This window comes from Diplotaxodon limnothrissa, linkage group LG3 (assembly GCF_057381915.1).
Source record: "Diplotaxodon limnothrissa isolate DT_005_m linkage group LG3, D_limnothrissa_male_GT1.1, whole genome shotgun sequence".
Classification (NCBI taxonomy): Eukaryota; Metazoa; Chordata; class Actinopteri; order Cichliformes; family Cichlidae; genus Diplotaxodon; species Diplotaxodon limnothrissa.
This window is the reverse complement of record NC_140598.1, coordinates 2,239,858-2,258,724: the sequence shown is the minus strand read 5'-3', so window position 1 is coordinate 2,258,724 and position 18,867 is coordinate 2,239,858. Positions and strand designations below refer to the sequence as shown.

The 18,867-nt window shown below is 44.1% G+C and overlaps 2 protein-coding genes across 2 annotated transcripts in view; one reads left to right on the top strand and one right to left on the bottom strand.

The window, feature by feature from the left end:
* The first annotated feature begins 1,171 nt into the window (after window positions 1–1,171).
* Window positions 1,172–2,332, top strand: LOC146634274 (uncharacterized). The gene has a single exon (XM_085376164.1). The coding sequence runs from the start codon at window positions 1,187–1,189 to the stop codon at window positions 2,330–2,332; it is 1,146 nt and encodes a 381-aa protein (XP_085232290.1). The 5' UTR covers window positions 1,172–1,186.
* Window positions 2,333–18,731: 16,399 nt separating this feature from the next.
* The window catches only part of LOC146634273 (lipocalin-like), a 2,809-nt gene continuing 2,673 nt past the window's right edge, over window positions 18,732–18,867 (bottom strand). The window contains exon 6 of the mRNA XM_085376177.1: window positions 18,732–18,867. This exon is cut by the window's right edge and continues 8 nt beyond it. Coding sequence (XP_085232303.1) covers window positions 18,847–18,867 — 21 coding nt within the window. The 3' untranslated portion in view covers window positions 18,732–18,846.

Genomic DNA, 18,867 nt, shown 5'->3' with positions numbered 1-18,867 from the left:
TTTTCTTATTAGCACAGTTATTATTTTTATGTGATTATTTTCTCTACACATCTGTCTGTATTTGCTTTACTGTCATTATGAAATGAAGCCTTCTTACATAATTCTGAGGAGTGAGATGTTGTTATCACACACTTATTTCTGTTGTTTGCTCAAAATCTTAAACTAACCTATTAAAATCTTTTGAAATCCTTTGTGTCTGTGTCTATATGTCAGGTCGGGTCTTAGACTCCACCTCTCTGGGAACTCCCAGGCCCTCCAAGGCCTGTCTCCCCTCACCACACTCCCTGCCGGTGACTGATGCCCTCAGGGGTCGGTGCATTGGTGGTTCTTGGTGTCCGGGGCTGGGCGCTCAGGTATGTACCGGCTCACTCCCGGTGGCTACCTGGCGGGGCCTGGCGCCTGTTGCTCGGTCAGGCCTCCTCCGGGGTGCGGGGGGCCCTCGGGCCTCCGGCCTCTGGGCCTGCGGTTTGGTTCACTCTGGCACAGCTGGCTGCCGGCAGAGCCAGCGGACACGCCGGTGCAGCCCCCTCTAGCTTCTGCTCGGTGGCTACTGGGTGACGCCTCGTCTGGGGATCCTCAGCCCTTCCCATGAAGGTGGCACCGATGCCCCTCCGGTGGTCCTCCTTGGGCTCTCGCACTCTGGGGCCTCTGGATGTCTGGGGCCTGGATCTCCTCCATGCCTGCTTCATGCCCTGGGGGCGGGGCTATGGCTCTCTACATCCTCTTGCAGACCATTACATGGGGAAACCTTTTGAATACAAGCGCGCTGATCCACACAGGTGTGCACACGGGTGTTCACTGCTCGTAGACTTAAATCACACCTCTCTTGGCTGCTACTTCGAAGCACATTGTGCGCTGTCTGTCCTGCTTGCTGCACAACAACATTGAATATTTAGTATTTACTGCTGTTTACACTTAGCTAGATTAATGCGATGGTGTTGTGTTTAGTATGTTGCTTTGTTTTTTTTGCTTGTTTTCTATTCTTCTCCTCTCAACAGGTGATCCAGGAGATTTTTTTTCTCCCCCTTTCTCACTGTCCCTCTCCCCTTCTGTTGTTCTTTTCCTTCCTCTTTCTCTCTCCCTTTCCTATCCCTCACTCATGTCTGTCCCGTCTGTAACAACTGAAAATAAAAAAATAAAATAAATAAAAAAATAAAAAACAAGACGAGGCAAAAAGTACAACCTGATGACTCAAGTGATACCCTTATATGGCTTTGGGATCCTTCTTTACATCCTTTACATCATACATAAGCTGACCTGTAGGGGGAAGGCTAATAAACCAGGGAAGAACTCTGCAGTAACCGTGGGAACCAGGACGAACACAATCATTGCTAATGAGCTTGCCAGGCTGCAGGAGAGACTTCTCCAACCTGAAGAGATGATGGAGAGGATTGTGTCCAGGAGGAACAATAGTTCTGGGAGTGGTAGACGAAGGAGGAGTAAAACCACCACGTCAAAAAAGGAGGAGAAATTACTCAGGCAGCTGAGACAGATCACACAGCCTATTCAAGAGAGCAGATTGGAGGGAGCCTCCCCAGAGATGGAGGCCGAGGAGGTCCCATACGGTGCAGACTGGGAAGGTTACCCAGAGGAGACCTACCCAGAGTATGATGAACCCTGCCTCAGACGTGGGTTTAAGACGGTTAAACTAGAGGAACCCCCCACACAGCCCACCGCTGGGGCCCTAGCAGAGAGGATGGAGCAAGAGGAGGAAGAGGTCATGGCAAGGAAACTTTCCATAGTGCGAGAGGAAGAGGAAGAAGATGAGGAGGACACAGAAGCACAAGATGATGAGGATGAAGAGGAAGAAGAGGAGGGAATAGAAGAAGCTATGGCAGTAGAGGAAGACATAGATGAGGAAGAGGATGGTGAGGAGGAGGCAGAGAAAAGGCACTTGCTCCGTCCTCCATCATCCCAGCCAGGTCCTGAAAGAACGACAACAAGAGTTGGTTTGGAGGTGAAGAAAGAGCTGCAGTGTAACAATAGCAGGAAGAAGCAAGTCAGCTTCAGCGAGCACAAGGATGTCTTCCACTACCCTAAAGAGGACACTTACGAGGATGGGCAAGAGGACAAGGAAGATCAGATGGAGGAGGACGAGGACACAGAAGAGGAAGAAGAGGAGGAAGCTGATGAAGATGACCCAGTGATGGAGGCAGAGAGCCTGCAGTTCAGCTGTGATGGCAGTTCAAATCCAGAGGAGGAAGCAGAGGAGGATATAGAAGGCAATATTTTAATGTCAGCAAACGTGGAGGGGGAGGGTCGAATCTCTGCAGACACACCCAAGGAAGTCGGGGTGAGCGGCCTGAGGATGCGGAACAGGAGGGAGACATAAGGACTTTTCCTGCTTCTGAAATGCATTTGAAAACAGACAGTGAACTCAGACTTGTGTTACTATTACTTCCTTATATGTTTAAACCATGAAATCCAAACTAAACAGAGGCATGCAGTTGTGTTCTTAAGTGATACTTTTGTACAAATAAATGTTTCCTTTGAAAAACCTTTGAAATCTTCTTTTGTGGTGGAATTTTTTGTATATTTCCCATCTGTCCTCAGACTGTGGTTAAAGGTAACTACACTGCCTATACCACATGCAAAGAAGGCAGGAAGTAGCACTAGCAGGTCTAACAAGGCCACTACTTGTGCTACACCAGTGCTACACGGACACTGAGGGAGTTCTCTCACACACAGGTAAGTGAACATGTCTCGTTCCTCGCCCACTTAGAATAAGACACTGGCGAGACAGAGAGTGTAGTGGTAAAGAGAACGGCAGAGAGACGCTGAATTTAATCCTTTAAACCAGGGGGGTCCAAACTCTGGCCCGTGGGCCAACTGCGGCCCGCGGTCCTTTTTTAATTGGCCCGCAAGTAATTTTATAAATAGAATAACATATGGCCCGCACTTCAACTTTTGCTTGATTGTATTGCACTTCTTAGTTTTAACACCAGGGGGAGCTACTGGTGATCAAGGCAGTTGCTCCACCAAAAAGGACAATCACAGAAGAAATGTACCCCAAGTTACTAAACAGGTCAAAACCAAAGAAGCGAAAGGTGGATGGTGAGTGCAGAAAATTTCAGACACGGTGGGAGAGTGAATATTTCTTCAAAGAATTCAAGTGTGTCTGTTTGATCTGCACTGAGACTGTGGCAGTTATGAAAGAGGATAATGTACGACGTCATCATGAAACCAAACATCAGGCCTGTGCATCCGACACTGGTGCTGAGCCAGAGCAGAAAGCAAAGGGTAGCTCTCCTGCAGGGTCAGCAACAGTATTTATTTCATGCTCAAAAGGTCCAGGAAAAGGCTCCGATAGCCGCTACGAGGTCGCCCAACTCATCACAAGACATGGCGAGCCTTTTTCAGATGGAGACCTCATAAAACACGGCCTCGTTAAAGTCACCGAAATAATGTGGAAAAAGTGCAGGACTTCAACAACGTCAGCGTGTCCAGAAATCCAGTCGTGCGACGCACTGAAGACTCGTCGGCCAACATTAAACTGCACCTGTCTGATAAAGCTGTGCTTTTGATGTTTACTCCATCGCAGGCGATGAGAGCACCGACGCCACAGACGCCGCACAGCTGCTATTTTTTTGCGGGGAGTGGACGAGAGCACAAGCGCTTTAAAAATATATCCCACAGTACCCGTGTGTTAATGTGCAGGTACACGTGCTTCAAATATCAATAATGTGCATCAATTCTGTCACTACTCTGCTTTTGCGCACCAAGGGAACATGCATTCTCCAAAACCATGTGACTATCACACCTGTCAAACAGTTAGACAGGAACTGAGCTTTTATATCAGGTACAAGAGGTTTGCAGAGCAGCTGATCGAAGAGGGACACAAGGAAGCAGAGAGGAGGAGAGAGGAGGCAAAAGAGGAGGTGCAGAGGAGAGTGAAGGTGGTGACAGAGGAGGTGCAGAGGAGAGTGAAGGTGGTGACAGAGGAGGTGCAGAGGAGAGTGAAGGTGGTGACAGGAGGTGCAGAGGAGAGTGAAGGTGGTGACAGAGGTGCAGAGGAGAGCGAAGGTGGTGACAGAGGAGGTGCAGAGGAGAGTGAAGGTGGTGACGGAGGAGGTGCAGAGGAGAGTGAAGGTGGTGACAGGAGGTGCAGAGGAGAGTGAAGGTGGTGACAGAGGTGCAGAGGAGAGCGAAGGTGGTGACAGAGGAGGTGCAGAGGAGAGTGAAGGTGGTGACAGAGGAGGTGCAGAGGAGAGTGAAGGTGGTGACAGGAGGTGCAGAGGAGAGTGAAGGTGGTGACGGAGGAGGTGCAGAGGAGAGTGAAGGTGGTGACAGGAGGTGCAGAGGAGAGTGAAGGTGGTGACAGGAGGTGCAGAGGAGAGCGAAGGTGGTGACAGAGGAGGTGCAGAGGAGAGTGAAGGTGGTGACAGAGGAGGTGCAGAGGAGAGTGAAGGTGGTGACAGGAGGTGCAGAGGAGAGTGAAGGTGGTGACGGAGGAGGTGCAGAGGAGAGCGAAGGTGGTGACAGGAGGTGCAGAGGAGAGTGAAGGTGGTGACAGGAGGTGCAGAGGAGAGTGAAGGTGGTGGCGGAGGAGGTGCAGAGGAGAGTGAAGGTGGTGACGGAGGAGGTGCAGAGGAGAGTGAAGGTGGTGACAGGAGGTGCAGAGGAGAGTGAAGGTGGTGGCGGAGGAGGTGCAGAGGAGAGTGAAGGTGGTGACGGAGGAGGTGCAGAGGAGAGCGAAGGTGGTGACAGGAGGTGCAGAGGAGAGTGAAGGTGGAGACAGGAGGTGCAGAGGAGAGTGAAGGTGGAGACAGGAGGTGCAGAGCTTGGGCAGGAGACAGGAGGTGCAGAGGAGAGTGAAGGTGGAGACAGGAGGTGCAGAGCTTGGGCAGGAGACAGGAGGTGCAGAGCAGAGTGAAGGTGGAGACAGGAGGTGCAGAGGAGAGTGAAGGTGGAGACAGGAGGTGCAGAGGAGAGTGAAGGTGGAGACAGGAGGTGCAGAGCTTGGGCAGGAGACAGGAGGAGGTGACAGTGGGTCAGATGAGCACAGAGAGAAATGTGTCATGGTCCTGGGTCGGTCCAGCGCTTTAAGTTCATTAGTATCATTTTCCAGTTTATTATCATGATGATTATTATTGTTTGAGTTCTACGTCTTATATTCGGTCTGCGTCTGAGTCTGTATATCCGTCTGTCTATGGTGGCCCCCCGTCTGTTTGTGAGTCTGTTTAGTTCAACGTCTTGTCTGGTTCCCTGTGTCTGAGTTTCCTGTTTTATTGTGAAGGTCTGTGTCGTATGTGAGTGTGCTGAGTTTATGTTTCCCCTGTCTCGTCAGCTGTGATTTCTCCCAGGTGTGTTCCCCTCCTGTCTCTCATCCCTTGATTACTGCCGTCTGTGTATTTAAGCCCTGTGTTTCTCAGTGTCGCGTTGTACCCTCGACTTGCTGTGTGTTTGTAATGTCCTGGCCTCCAGCACCTCGGTTTAGAGTTGTGTGAATCATTCCTCCAGCAATAAAGCTGCGTTTTCAGTAGTGATGGCCAAATGAAGCTTTCCGAAGCTTGTATTGAAAAACGGTTCATTACTCGAAGCTTTTCAACACAGTCCTCTCCGGTGACATCTGGTGGTGAATATTTAGAAGAGCAGCTTGAATCTGCAAAATAAAACGGACTGCTCAATCATCGCTGCTCACTCAAGAGTGGAGTTCTCTCTGATATTGGGCCACCGTTCCGTTGCTTTGAACATGTAATTGGTTTTGTTTTCTCGATTGGGGGGCTGAAAAAAATGTAATGCGTATTTGCGTAATACATTTTGATCAATAAACTTTCCCTATTTAAACATGCACTATGGTGGCCTTTCTTTGCTCATAACTCCTTGATGTTGGTAAATACAATAAGTGAGCAATATATATAATATACATATGAGTATGCCCCTGCTGTGGAGTCCTGCCTCCATCTACTTGTCATTTAATCACAGCTGGACAGGTTCATACAAAATATTAGATGAGGCCAATTGTCCTATACATATTTTTGACCTAGGGGTGGGATTGATTGTGAACTGGAAAGGGAAAATGCTTAGGAAGCTGAGTACGGCTGCATCGTCACTGATTTGTAGAATCATTTTGATTCGATACAGGATTCAATTTGATTGGAATCTGGAAAGTTTTGCCTCAGTCAGAAATATTACAATTCTGATCATTTAACAGTATATATCCATAATTTCGTATCTATTAAAAGAAAGCTGACACATGTGAGACTTAATTAGAGATGTAAACAGAGAGTTATGAAACCTGCAGCTGCAGAAGCCAGCGGGAAAAAAAGAGGCAAACACAGCGCGGACCCGCCGACACATCAAAATCTGACAATAAACAAAATGATTTTCTGAACTGTAGCAATGTAATGTATGTATAGTGTCAAATACATTGTTGTAGTCTTCATTAGCTTTAATTCACATGGAAGTGTTCCTAAAGTCATATGCTGTAATGATATTTACATTATGAAAACATGATTTTGGACATTTCAGGTTTTTCACTTCGGCAGATAAAATGAATTGAGCAAAATCAACTCAAAATATTCCCACACGCCAGAACGTCCTCTCTTCCTCGCTGGCTCCATATCTGTCAGTGGAATGATCACCTCGTCGCTATCTGTCACCATCAGCACACTCCACGAATCCCGTGGATGATTCACTTCCTTATATCCGTTTGAATCAGGTACCGAAGCGGTTACGTGCGTAATGAAGCTTCGGACGTCACTGGTCACGTGACTTTTGCCAAACGAAGCAAGCCTCGACACAGTGCTTCTGAACCAGTGTGTTGTTTTTTTCGACGCACGCTCCGGAGCGCCAGCTTCAAGCGGGCCATCACTAGTTTTCAGTTTATTCCCGTCTCCAAGAGTCCGGCAATTTTGAGTCCACCACTTCTGCTTGCCTGCCACACAGCCAACCATGACAAAAGGCTGCACATGGATGAGCAGGTAAAAACAACACAATAATTGTGCGTGCAAGCACACACTGTCAGAACACTGAACTGATCTGTGATTGGTTCACAACAGTCAGACACATGAGCAGCTGAGAATGCAACGATATATTCATCCATTTATTTAACAATGTCAATAATGTTGTGAATGTGCAACACAATCTGGCAGTACAGCACTATTATAGAAAAACATTCTCATGGCTCCCATCAAAGTATATCAGCAATAAAGCTAATAAACATTATCCAAAGTTAATCAAATATATTTACAAAACTCATTTAACCACAGGTGTTGCGCAACAGATTCAATAAGCTCAATGGAATTTAACTCAATGCAAAATCTCATAGGCCGTTTAGACATTTCATCAGAAAAGTAACAAAAAACATCCAAAACGGACAAAACTACAAAAATCTAATCACTCGTTCAACTCTAGATACGTTAAGTCAACATTCGGCCATAATGGAATAAACAAAAACAACAATATTCAATAAATAAAGCTAGTAATTGCACTTGCTGTCGCTAGCCTAGCATGAGCTTTCCGGCGTTTTAGGATGTGCGATCGCGGCTCCGCATTTTCATTAATTGTGACAAAACAAACAACTCACCGTTGAGTCGATTGTGAGGTGGTGTAAAGATGAATAAATCGGCCGGGTTACTGCACGCTGTCAACTGGTCTGTAGTGTAAAATTTGTCTGACAAGTACGCCAACCCCAGGGACAACAGCAGGCGCAGGGACATGCAGCTGATTGACCCGGAACTTATACAGGGTTCATTCCCGCCACAATAAAGGGACTGGCGGAAGTGGGGTCAGAAGTTACCGGGGTTACACTAGGAAGCCGCACAAAAGCTAGCAAGCCACCGCTATTTTCCCACTGACGTACAAATACTGTTCTGCTTTTAGGCATGTTGTCATTTAGGAATATATTTTGTTTATTACTAAACAGCACACAGTGGTCCCGCTCATCCGTCACCAGTGTTGGGTGTAACTTACCAGACAAAGAACAAAGTAACGCTCTAATTAAATTACTTTTCCACTGAAAAAGTAGAGTAACTGATTACTGTTCATTTTTAGGTATTTTAATCACAGTTACTTACAATGTACTTGCGTTACATTGTAAAATAATTAAACTCGCTGAATATCATTATTTAATTTCATTAATTTATCTTCTAAACGTAGAAGTAAACTCTGCTCTTTAACATGGCTGTAGTGCAGCTGCGCGTCATTTCACGCCAGTTTGCTGCACAGTCGTATTCTAAAGCAGAAGCTGTCGGACTCGGCTGAAGCGAGTGGCTGTTTCATGACATGGACATATTCCCGTCTCTTCACTCTTCTGAAACAAGCAGACAAGAACATTACAGTAATATGTAAAAACTATCGGCCGCTGTTAATAGTAATCTACTGAAGCACCTGACACGGAGCATAGACGAACACTTCTGAGCGATCCTTGTTCATCATCCATGGATAACACCGCGGCAGCTCCTGCTAAGCAGCAAAACCTGGTTTTACTTCAGCAGCACAGAAAGCACCTGAAGGTGAGCTTAAAGAATGATTGCAGGCTACACTGTGGAAGAGATGCTGCCGCTGCGTACTGTAGTCTCCGTCTTTAAAAAATATTTATTATTTAAAGAATTTCTATTGTTTGTCCACTCAAGGTTTATATGGAATTTATAAAGTATTTAGTTAAATTACTTATTGAGTAATTAAGTTACTTTTCTGACACAGTAATTAGATAAGTATTTTAAATACAATATTGACTAAGTAATTAGTAATTGATTACTTTTTAAAAGTAACTTACTCAACACTGTCTGTCACTGCTTCGCTTTTTCACTGATTTTTTTATTGCACAGTACAGCATTGCATTCTGCAGCCTGATTGACAAATCTCCTCTGTGTCGTGTCTCCTGCGCTTGCCAAATTTATCATGTTTGGTTTTGATAACCATCACGTCCAATAGAAAAAACAGCACAAAAACACCCATAACTAGGACCTTCATTTGGAAATACACACCTGCACCGGGAGGGGAAAAGGTGCACAAAAGTGGCGGGCAGATGAAGACAAAACGCAGCATAATAATACTTTTATGATTTGTTATCTACAAAGGTTTGCACTTTGAGAATCAGTTGTGAGAACTGTGACTAATGTTCATGTGTGTGGGGAAAACAGTGTAGAAAGTGCGTGACCAGGGGCTAGTTATTCTGAGAACCCCTGCTGCAATAAATGAGGGACCACTGTATATACTTTTTCTATGATTATTGTTTAAAACATGTTAACATTTAATACTGTATTGATAGAACCAACTGATTCTGCAGCAGAGCATCCCCTGTTGCTTCTCCTGGCTCCCCAGTCCCTGAGCTCCTGCTGCTGCACCCACAGGTATGTACAGCAAGCACTGATACATTTTTAGTCGGTGGGAATGCCTGTGATCACCTTTACTAAATATCTACAACCAATCTGATTATATCCTGTTTTTTTTCGATGTTGAAATTAAAATCTAGTAGCAGCCTTCTCATGTCTTTGTGTTTTGTGCTGTTTTACAGGCCCACAGAGGAGGACGGCTCCGAGGCAGATGAGGGACGGGTCCCAGGACGGTCCATCGGTGGTGGAGCTGGCCATCCTGGAGTCCCTGAAGAGTCCACACCAGTCTCCAATGGAGCATTTCCTCCTCAGCCTTGTTCCTGCTCTGGAGAGCAGCTGGTCTTTTTTATTCCTGTCTCTCTGTAAATACTTATATTTTATATATTTATGTTTAATGTTTTTCTGTTTGAGAATTTTAATATTATTTCAAATAAATGTTTATAATGACTAATGTCTCAGTTCTACTACACAGCAAATGTTGGCACACGACTTGACACATGTAGAATTTATTTCATATTATACTAATGACAAAATATACTAATACAGTGGGATGCAGAAGTTTGGGCAACCTTGTTAATAGACATTATTTTCCTGTATAAATCGTTGGTTGTTACAATAAAAAAAGTCAGTTAAATATCATACAGGAGACACACACAGTGATACTTGAGAAGTGAAAAGAAGTTTACTGGATTTACAGAAAGTGTGCAATAATTGTTTAAACAAAATCAAGCAGGTGCATAAATTTGGGCACCACAAAAAAGAAATGAAATGAATATTTAGTGTATATCAATGTGTGTGTCTCCTATATGATATATGGGGTGCCTTTGTCTGGACGTGCTTCCCATCCAGAGCTGCACAGCACAGAGGGAAGTTCCAGCGCTCCTGGAGTCCCTCTGTGATGGACCGCCAGTCTCCAGGTGAAGGCACAGCCATGAAGTCTCCACTAGACAGTCCCAGATGGCCGTCGCTGCCTGGGGGGTGATCTGACTCACCGTGGACACACCGATTCTGTAACTGAACGCTTGGTGCTGAAGGAGTCCCCGGTGACAAGGAACCTGGACAAAATTGTTCAAAATCAGTATTATGTGTACTGCAGTTACAAAATACATTATTCAAATTCCAAAATACTTTTGTGATGTCAGATATAAATCACAAAACTTAAATCTTACATAAAACCTTTTGTAATTATAAGGATAATTACAAAATGTATATTAGATAATATCTAAAACAGTTGTGTTTTATTTTAACTTTAACATATCATAATTTGATTGGTAGCAACTTTCACAACTACAGTGAGCCAATCACTCATAATTCCTAAACATGTCAATCAGGTAGGAATGAAGTGAGACATTAATAGAAATAAAGAGTTGTGTGTTGACATGTAGCCCTTTCCTTGCTTAAATCATTAATATTTTTGAAAAATTAATCTGTGATAAGACAGCTTATCAAGATAGAACCATGTAACTAAAGATGAACCAAACTGTTCACAGTTTTATCTAACTCTGTTTTAATAAAGGCTGTGACCCCTGCTATAGAGTCTGACAGCTGCAGGGATTATATACAAATATTCAACTATCCCAGAATTAAACCAGGTCTAAATAAAAAGGAGTGAGTATCACTACAAAGGTTAACTCAGTGGTCCTAATGCTACAGTTTGATATCAGCAAACACCGAGCGCATACATTGATGTGACACCACAGCCATGCTATCATTCAAACACTGATAACAGCATAAATCGAATTAAATCAGGACTTGATGAGAGCTTCTGAGTATCACTAGAAATATTATAAACAGTCGTCTCTGTACCACAGTTTGCTATCAGTAAACACCGAGAGCATTCATTGACTCAGGGCTCTAGAGTGCGACCAATTTGGTCTCAAATGCGACCAAATTTTTCAGTGGTGCGACTAAAAAAAATATTTGGTTGCACCTGTGCGACCAACTGTTCGGGTAGCAAAAAAACAAACAAACTCTGCAACCTTCCCTGTGGTCAACAACAGACACACATTTTGCCCCTATCGTGGACTAAACCAATCAGAGATAGTCAGGGGCGGGACCTCTCTGATTGGCCGTGGTCCAGTTGAAAGTGCAGGTGGAAGTGGGAGGTGAGTAGCTTGAACAAAGCGATATCAATTCATTAACCCTTTACAGCCGATCGGAGCGGGCACGCTCTGTTTTGCGTAACTATTTTTAAATCCCGGTAGCTCTGCAACCACGTAAGCTAGCGCAATCATTTTTTTTGCATATGAAACTGGAGGAGTTGTACTTACATCTTATGCCATCAGCTTGTCCTCGGTCACAGTTTCCTTCCACATAAAGCTTTGCAAAAGCTGCATAAAAATCACTTGCAGCAACAAAAACATGATATTCCAGAAACACGCTTCGCCGATCCGATCAGCTGTTTGTAAAACTTCCTACGTCCATCAGCGCGAACTATCACATGACCGCATGACCTGCCCGAAACCGGAAGTGATGTCATTTGTGACGTCAAATGTAGTTTTTTTACCATCGTGGCCTCAAGAGCTTATAAGTTATCCTTGACTTCATGACTTTCTGTGTCGTTTCTGGGATGCTGAGGACTCATATTGCACTGCTGGAAATAGTTTATTTTGATGAATATGCTGTTATTTTGCAAATTTGCACTATAATATTTATTTCCGTTTTTCCTGCAGTATATAAAAATTGGTGTATTTCAAAAATAAAACTGTGAAGACACTTAAAATAAATTTCCTGTGGTGGGAAACTAGTTTGTGCAACTTTTTTGTATTTACAGTTTTGAGGGATAAGCCTCTTAAATTTCTCTAACAAGAAATATATGTTAAAAAAACAAAACCGATTTTCAATTTTTTTGTAGTTTATTGCACTTTTTTGCAATTTATGTAATTACTATGCACCTAATGCAGACATATTATTAAAGTTTGGGCTATAATGGTTGTATTGATGTATAGCAACTTGAAATGCTCCAAAAAATGGCTCCACAGCATGTAAAAATATAATGTAAGCTCTGGCGGACTTGGTTCTATGGTAGGTCTTAAAGGGTTAAATCCTGAATCGACTTTTAAATCTAACTGTGTTTTGCCAGAAACGCCAGATTCTCAGATTAAAGCTCACAAAACCATTTCAACAACAACCAAACAGCAGATGAGAGCAGGTACACGGACTCCACACAAAGACGTAAACACAGAGCCGACGCATCAGAATCAGCTTTGTCTTTCTCGGCTTTCTCACCCGACGGCCCGCAGACGGACACGCTGTCGGAGCTTAGCGATCCTGATGCGTGCGGTCCGCGCTGTGTTTACGTCTTTTTGCGCGTCACACCCTGCAGATGTGTCTGACGTAACCCTAACCCTATACTGCCAGCACCGGAAACATGCTCGTCATCTCCGAGCATGAAGTAAGGAGAGCCTTCAAGAGAGTGAACACCAGGAAAGCAGCAGGACCAGACGGCATCCCAGGTCGTATCCTCAGAGACTGCGCATACCAGCTAGCTCCTGTGTTCACTGAGATATTCAACATCTCTTTATCTCAGTCGGTGATCCCCACATGCTTCAAAGAGTCCATCATTGTTCCTGTCCCGAAGAAACCCCACCCTGCTTCTCTCAATGACTATCGCCCTGTAGCCCTCACCTCAGTAGTGATGAAGTGCTTTGAACGCCTGGTCAGAGACTTCATCATTTCTTCACTACCAGACACACTGGACCCACTACAGTTCGCTTACCGTCCAAATCGTTCCACAGACGATGCCATCTCTCATCTCCTCCACACATCACTCACTCACTTGGACACTAGAAGGGGGAATTATGTTAAAATGCTCTTCATAGACTACAGCTCTGCATTTAACACCATAATTCCCTCCACACTCACCACCAAGCTGGAGCATCTGGGACTCAGCTCATCTATGTGTCAGTGGATCTCCAACTTCCTAACTGGCAGACCACAGGCAGTAAGGATGGGCGGACATGTCTCAGCCTCCACCACTCTCAGCACTGGAGCCCCCCAGGGGTGTGTTCTGAGCCCCCTGCTGTACTCTTTGTACACATATGACTGTGTGGCCACTACCAGCTCCACCACCATCATCAAGTTTGCTGACGACACCGTCGTGGTGGGCCTGATCTCTGATAACAACGAGACGGCCTACGTGAAGGAGATTAGGAATCTGGAGAACTGGTGCCAGAGGAACAACCTCCTTCTAAACGTCAGTAAGACAAAGGAGCTGATAGTGGACTTCAGCACTAAGCAGGAGAGGAACTACCAGACCCCCGTCATCAACGAGTGCCCAGTGGAGAGAGTGGACAGCTTCAAATACCTCGGAGTTCACATCACGCAGGACCTGTCATGGTCCTGTCACATCAACACCGTGGTGAAAAAGGCCCGACAGCGTCTCTACCACCTCAGACGCTTGAGAGACTTCCAACTGCCCTCCAAGGTGCTCAGGAACTTTTACTCCTGCACCATAGAGAGCATCCTGGCGGGAAACATCTTAACCTGGTTCGGGAACAGCACCATGCAGGACAGACGAGATCTACAGAGGGTTGTGTGATCAGCTGAGCGCACCATCCGCTCCGAGCTCCCTGACCTGCACTCAATCTACAGCAGGCGGTGCTGGACCAAGGCCAGGAAGATCGTGAAGGACCTCAGCCATCCCAACAACAGACTGTTCTCTCTGTTGAGGTCAGGAAAGCAATTCCGCTCCCTGAAGACCAACACAGAGAGACTGAGGAGGAGCTTCTTCCTGCAGGCGATACGGTCTCTCAATCACACCACCACACAGTACTGACCCACACATACAGTTCTTACACACACACTGGACTTTCTGGACTTTGTTTCACTTCATCACTTAAATCACGTTGCTGTTATTGTGTATATATTTATTTATATTTCTTGTGTATTTTGTTCATACATTCTTATATAGTTCTATATTGTGTATTTTGTTGTACAGTTATTTTATTTTCAATTTAATTTATATATTTTATCTTATTCCTTCCCAGTGTGTTGTACAGTTATTTCATTTTTAACCTTAATTTATATTTTATTCCTTCCTAGTTAAATTTACCCTTTTTAATTTTTCATATTTATTTCCTATCTTATTCATAGCCTTTTCCTTTTTTGTTTTCTTTAGGTCACGAGCAGTTGTCCAAGCATTTCACTGCATATCGTACTGTGTATGACTGTGTACGTGACAAATAAAAATTTGAATTTGAATTTGAATTTGCTTGAAGTGGCCGAATTTGGCTACAATAGGACGTGGTCTCCCGCTTCCTGTCTTCGGAGCCCCGATGCGATGCAGTCTTTCGAACCCTATGTTTTTCACCGTGTCCTCCGGCAGCTTCAGGTGGATTTTATTGAAGCTTCTCACGGTCGTTTCCGGGTCCTCTCCGGCAGACTCTGGAATACCAGAAAACACCAGATTATCTCTCATGCTACGGGCTTGTAAATCTATAACGGTCTCTTTTATTTTTTTATTTTCTATGTTTAATTGGGTCACATTTTCGGTCAGAGATTTGACCGAGTCCCGTAGCGTGGTGTTTTCCGCAGCAAGTGTTTCCACCTGCCGCTGGCTGAACTCCAGGGATTCTTTTAGAGATTTAAATTCCCAGTGTAAGATCTCCACCAGGGACAGCCTTGCATCAAAACTGGACAATCGCTTATCGATTGACTCCAGGATGTCGACGATATCTTTGCCGGCAGGCGATGTTGTTCCGGGGGAGTCTGCCGAGCGATATCTTTTAGATGACGGCGTCTCAGCTTTGGCCGGGGAAGACGCGCTCTGGGCCTTCTTCATTACTAAATCTTCGAAGCACCGGTCGATGTATTCTTGGAGAGCGTCTAAACTCTCCTCGTTGTCCTCCAGGGTGTTAGAGATGATAGCACAGATGTTGTTAGTTATATGACAGTTGGTTAGTTTATTTGGCAATACTGACGTTTAAAGAAACTGTTAAATTCTACGCTACCATTCGCTTTTTTTCCCCGCCAAATCTCCGGTGTCTGACGTCACCTACAACATGGGTCGCTTACCTTTTCCCGTTACTTACCTCTCCTCACTTCCATTATTTTTCTAATGTAAGTGGAGTCATAAAATCTTGTGGCAGATATGAGAAGACTCCTTGGGCATCATTTACTCCTATGTACAAAGACATGTTTTAATGTGTGCAACAAAAACAACAAACAAATAAATAATAAATAACTTGTATTTATGTAGCACCTTTCTAGACAGAATCACAAAGTGCTGCACATGAGATAACAAATAATAAAGGGTAAAACAGACAATATAAAATAGGCAGAAATTGAACCAAAAACAGTTTAAAAAGGTGAGTTTTGAGTTGTTTTTTCAAAAACAACAACCGAGTCCACAGTTCTTAATATCTCAGGGAGAGAGTCCACAGTGTCGGGGCCACAGTGGCAAAAGCTCTGTCACCATTAGTTCTCATCTTAGTCTGTTTTACAGCAAGTAAGCCCTGATCAGAGGACCTCAGGGACCTGCTGGGGACATCGGGCTGCAGCAAATAAGATAACCTTTAACCTTTATTAGTCCCACACGTGGGAAATTTGGGAAATAACTGCAACATGAAAATTATTGTCAGATTTATAAAATGTGCTCCAACCTGTTTTGTTCTTTCCTTGATGCATGTTAATGAATCCAAATGAGTGAAAATCAGTGTTCACCATCTGTAACCTGCACACTGTCACACACTCTTATTGGTCCAGATAAAGAATCATGCTTACCTCGTGGTAAGATGGGTAAATGGTGAGGATACTGTAAGAGAGCGTGGTTAAGAGAGGGAGAATAATAACTAAATAATAAGCGAGGCTTGGCTTCAAATAACAAAGGTCTAAATATTGTTTCCCTGAGACACGCTGGCTCATGTAAACTAGCAAATAAAGAAAAAAGAAAAAATAATTTCAATTCAATGTTACTTATATAGCACCAAATCAAAACAGCAGTCGCCTCAAGGTGCTTTATATTGTAAGTGCTGCGAGATCGATCAACTTTAGACCAGACAACAAACTACGGAGGCTCCGGAAAAGTGCAATCAAACGATGAGTTTTATTGTCACAGGAGAAAACATCAACATATGTCTTCTGACCAAAATACATGTTGTGAATACTTATAAAGCAGTGGGGTACACGCCCCCCCATGGCGTCAATGACAGATTAAAATATGTTCCAGACATTAGTCACAGTTACTCGTACATCTTGTACATCTTTTAATAGCTATAAGCAGACATAGAACTTCTCTTTTCTATAACACCTTCCATACAAGGTAATAATCTTAAGCCCTCAGGGTCTCTGAGGCTAATTATTGACTCTGCTCATCTGTTACCAAGTAGAATAAAATGCAACAGGTTTGCAACAAGAAGCTGGAAACCTTGGGGCCTCTGCTCAGGCCTATTCCTAGATTATATGTACTGTAAAACATGTTATTAATACATTCTTCATAAGGCAAATTATATGGTATCAATAAAAGAATCTCTGAATCTCAACATTCCCTCTTTTGACATTCCAACAGGAATGTCACCATACTTCCTATTGTATCACTCCCTGCCCCACTCTATGGGTTCCAGGTTCATCTGGTAGATGCCCTCAACCCAGCCAGGGTTCGTAACCTTCGCCACTATCTTTACCAACAATCCTCTGACACAAGGAATGATACAACAACCAGTGATGACCAATATTCCCAAAAATACAGCCAATGAGCACATCACTGATATAGCCACACCTTTCCATTGTCCAAACACGGATGTCATCCACGATGCCAGCGGGTTTTCAATACCTGAGTGCTCATGCATGGTTTTAGACAAATTTTCCGGCCCTCCAGAGCTCGGGTTACTGAGCCATCTGGGGCAGTATTGTTGTTCCATTGCGTCCCTGGTAAGGCTAGAGAGTCTCAGCAAGTTGTAATGAACGTAGTTAATGCGGTCATCATTCTTATTAGGCGTTATCCAAAGGAATATACTTTCAAACCCTGAAGCTAGTGGGTCTGCCAGCTTATACTCGTTTGGAACTCCCCTGGGCACTCCTATGGAGTCTATCCTAGTCGGAGAGTTTAACCGGGGGTCATATGCATGTATACCCTGGGTCCCTCTTTTTACCAAAACATGTCTCTTATGTCTGGCTGCTAAGGTACGTGTGTTGTGTTGCTGAATAGTCTTTACCTGATTTCCAATCAGCATGAGCGGAGCTCCCAGTCGCACCATCGCACATGTCCCTACGCTTCCCATTGGGACACGAACCAAAAGGGTGCTTTGCCCACAATAATAATACAACCCACTTCTTGCCCATGTTCCCATTAATGTGCTCAGGTCACTCACATTATTCGTGGTTCTTCCCGTGGGTGTGACGGCACACCAAGTAGGGTCGATTTCTCCCACGTGGTACTTTACATTATCTGTAGAAAACCTGAAACATGTATAGTTATCTTGTTTTGGCATAAATGAATTGGCATTCTCTGCTTGCCCTATCGTGTTTGGTGCTGAGATTATTAGTTTATCAGTTAGATTTGTCATTGAGTTTTTAAGTGTTACTCAGGCTTTGGGGTAAACTAAGTGTACCCTAATTACCCCAAACGAATCGGTTCCTGACATGTCCACCCTGATTACCAGATAGAATACGCCTCCCGGGCTCTCGGCTTTAGGCACTATGTTCCATGGACCTAAGAAGATGGTGACAGGGTTATGAAAAACAGAATAAACCCTTTGAATTACTACTCCTTGCAGGCCTTCTGGCACATTTGGCTGCCATCCTACTCCTGTCCAACCTACCTCATTTTCCCAGGAGCACCACTGACCTGCTGTGTATGTATGGATGTGTTTGCCCCAGGAGGGGCTTTGCAATAAGCATAACTGGAGCATATCATAGGGTGATTACAGACCCACACATCATATGCTCTCCAGCTGCTACTAGCTCCTGCACACTTAATGACGTCACACAAGTAAAGACTGAACAACAACACCGAGGAAACAGAGGAAACTCCAACTATCATATGACCCCCTGTGAGCTCTTTGGCAAGAGTGGGAAGGAAAAACTCCCTTTAACAGGAAGAAAGCTCCAGCATAACCAGGCTTATGGAGGGAAAACCATCTAACAGTCAAATGATCATTTCTGAGACAGTCCTACACTTGTATGGACACATTCAGGTATGGAAGTATGAATGTTTTGTGTGTGAAATTCACTGAACGAGGCACTTAGACTGTAAACAGCATTTTAATGTCACAGTTATTTGAGCTGAGGGTAACTCTGTCAGATGAAGCAAATACTATTTTCATAATGGGTCCATCTGATGATTATTTATTCATCTTTTAGCCGTCCAACACTAGAAATTGTTAAAACTATTACAAATACACAAAGAAAATGGTGATCACAGCTGTGGAGAATCGTGAAATACTCGTGTGAATCGTGTTGTTATGGATGTGCTTCAGTTTATTTCATTTAAAGGATGAATAATGAAGAAAAACATTCTAGATTTTTGCATTTTTATTGTTAAAAACTGCCACAGATGTTGCTCAGTCACATTTCCATAACAGATGGTGTCAGATCTTTATGCAGTGTCGGTGAGACGATCAACAACAGATCAGACAAAACACTCAAGCGG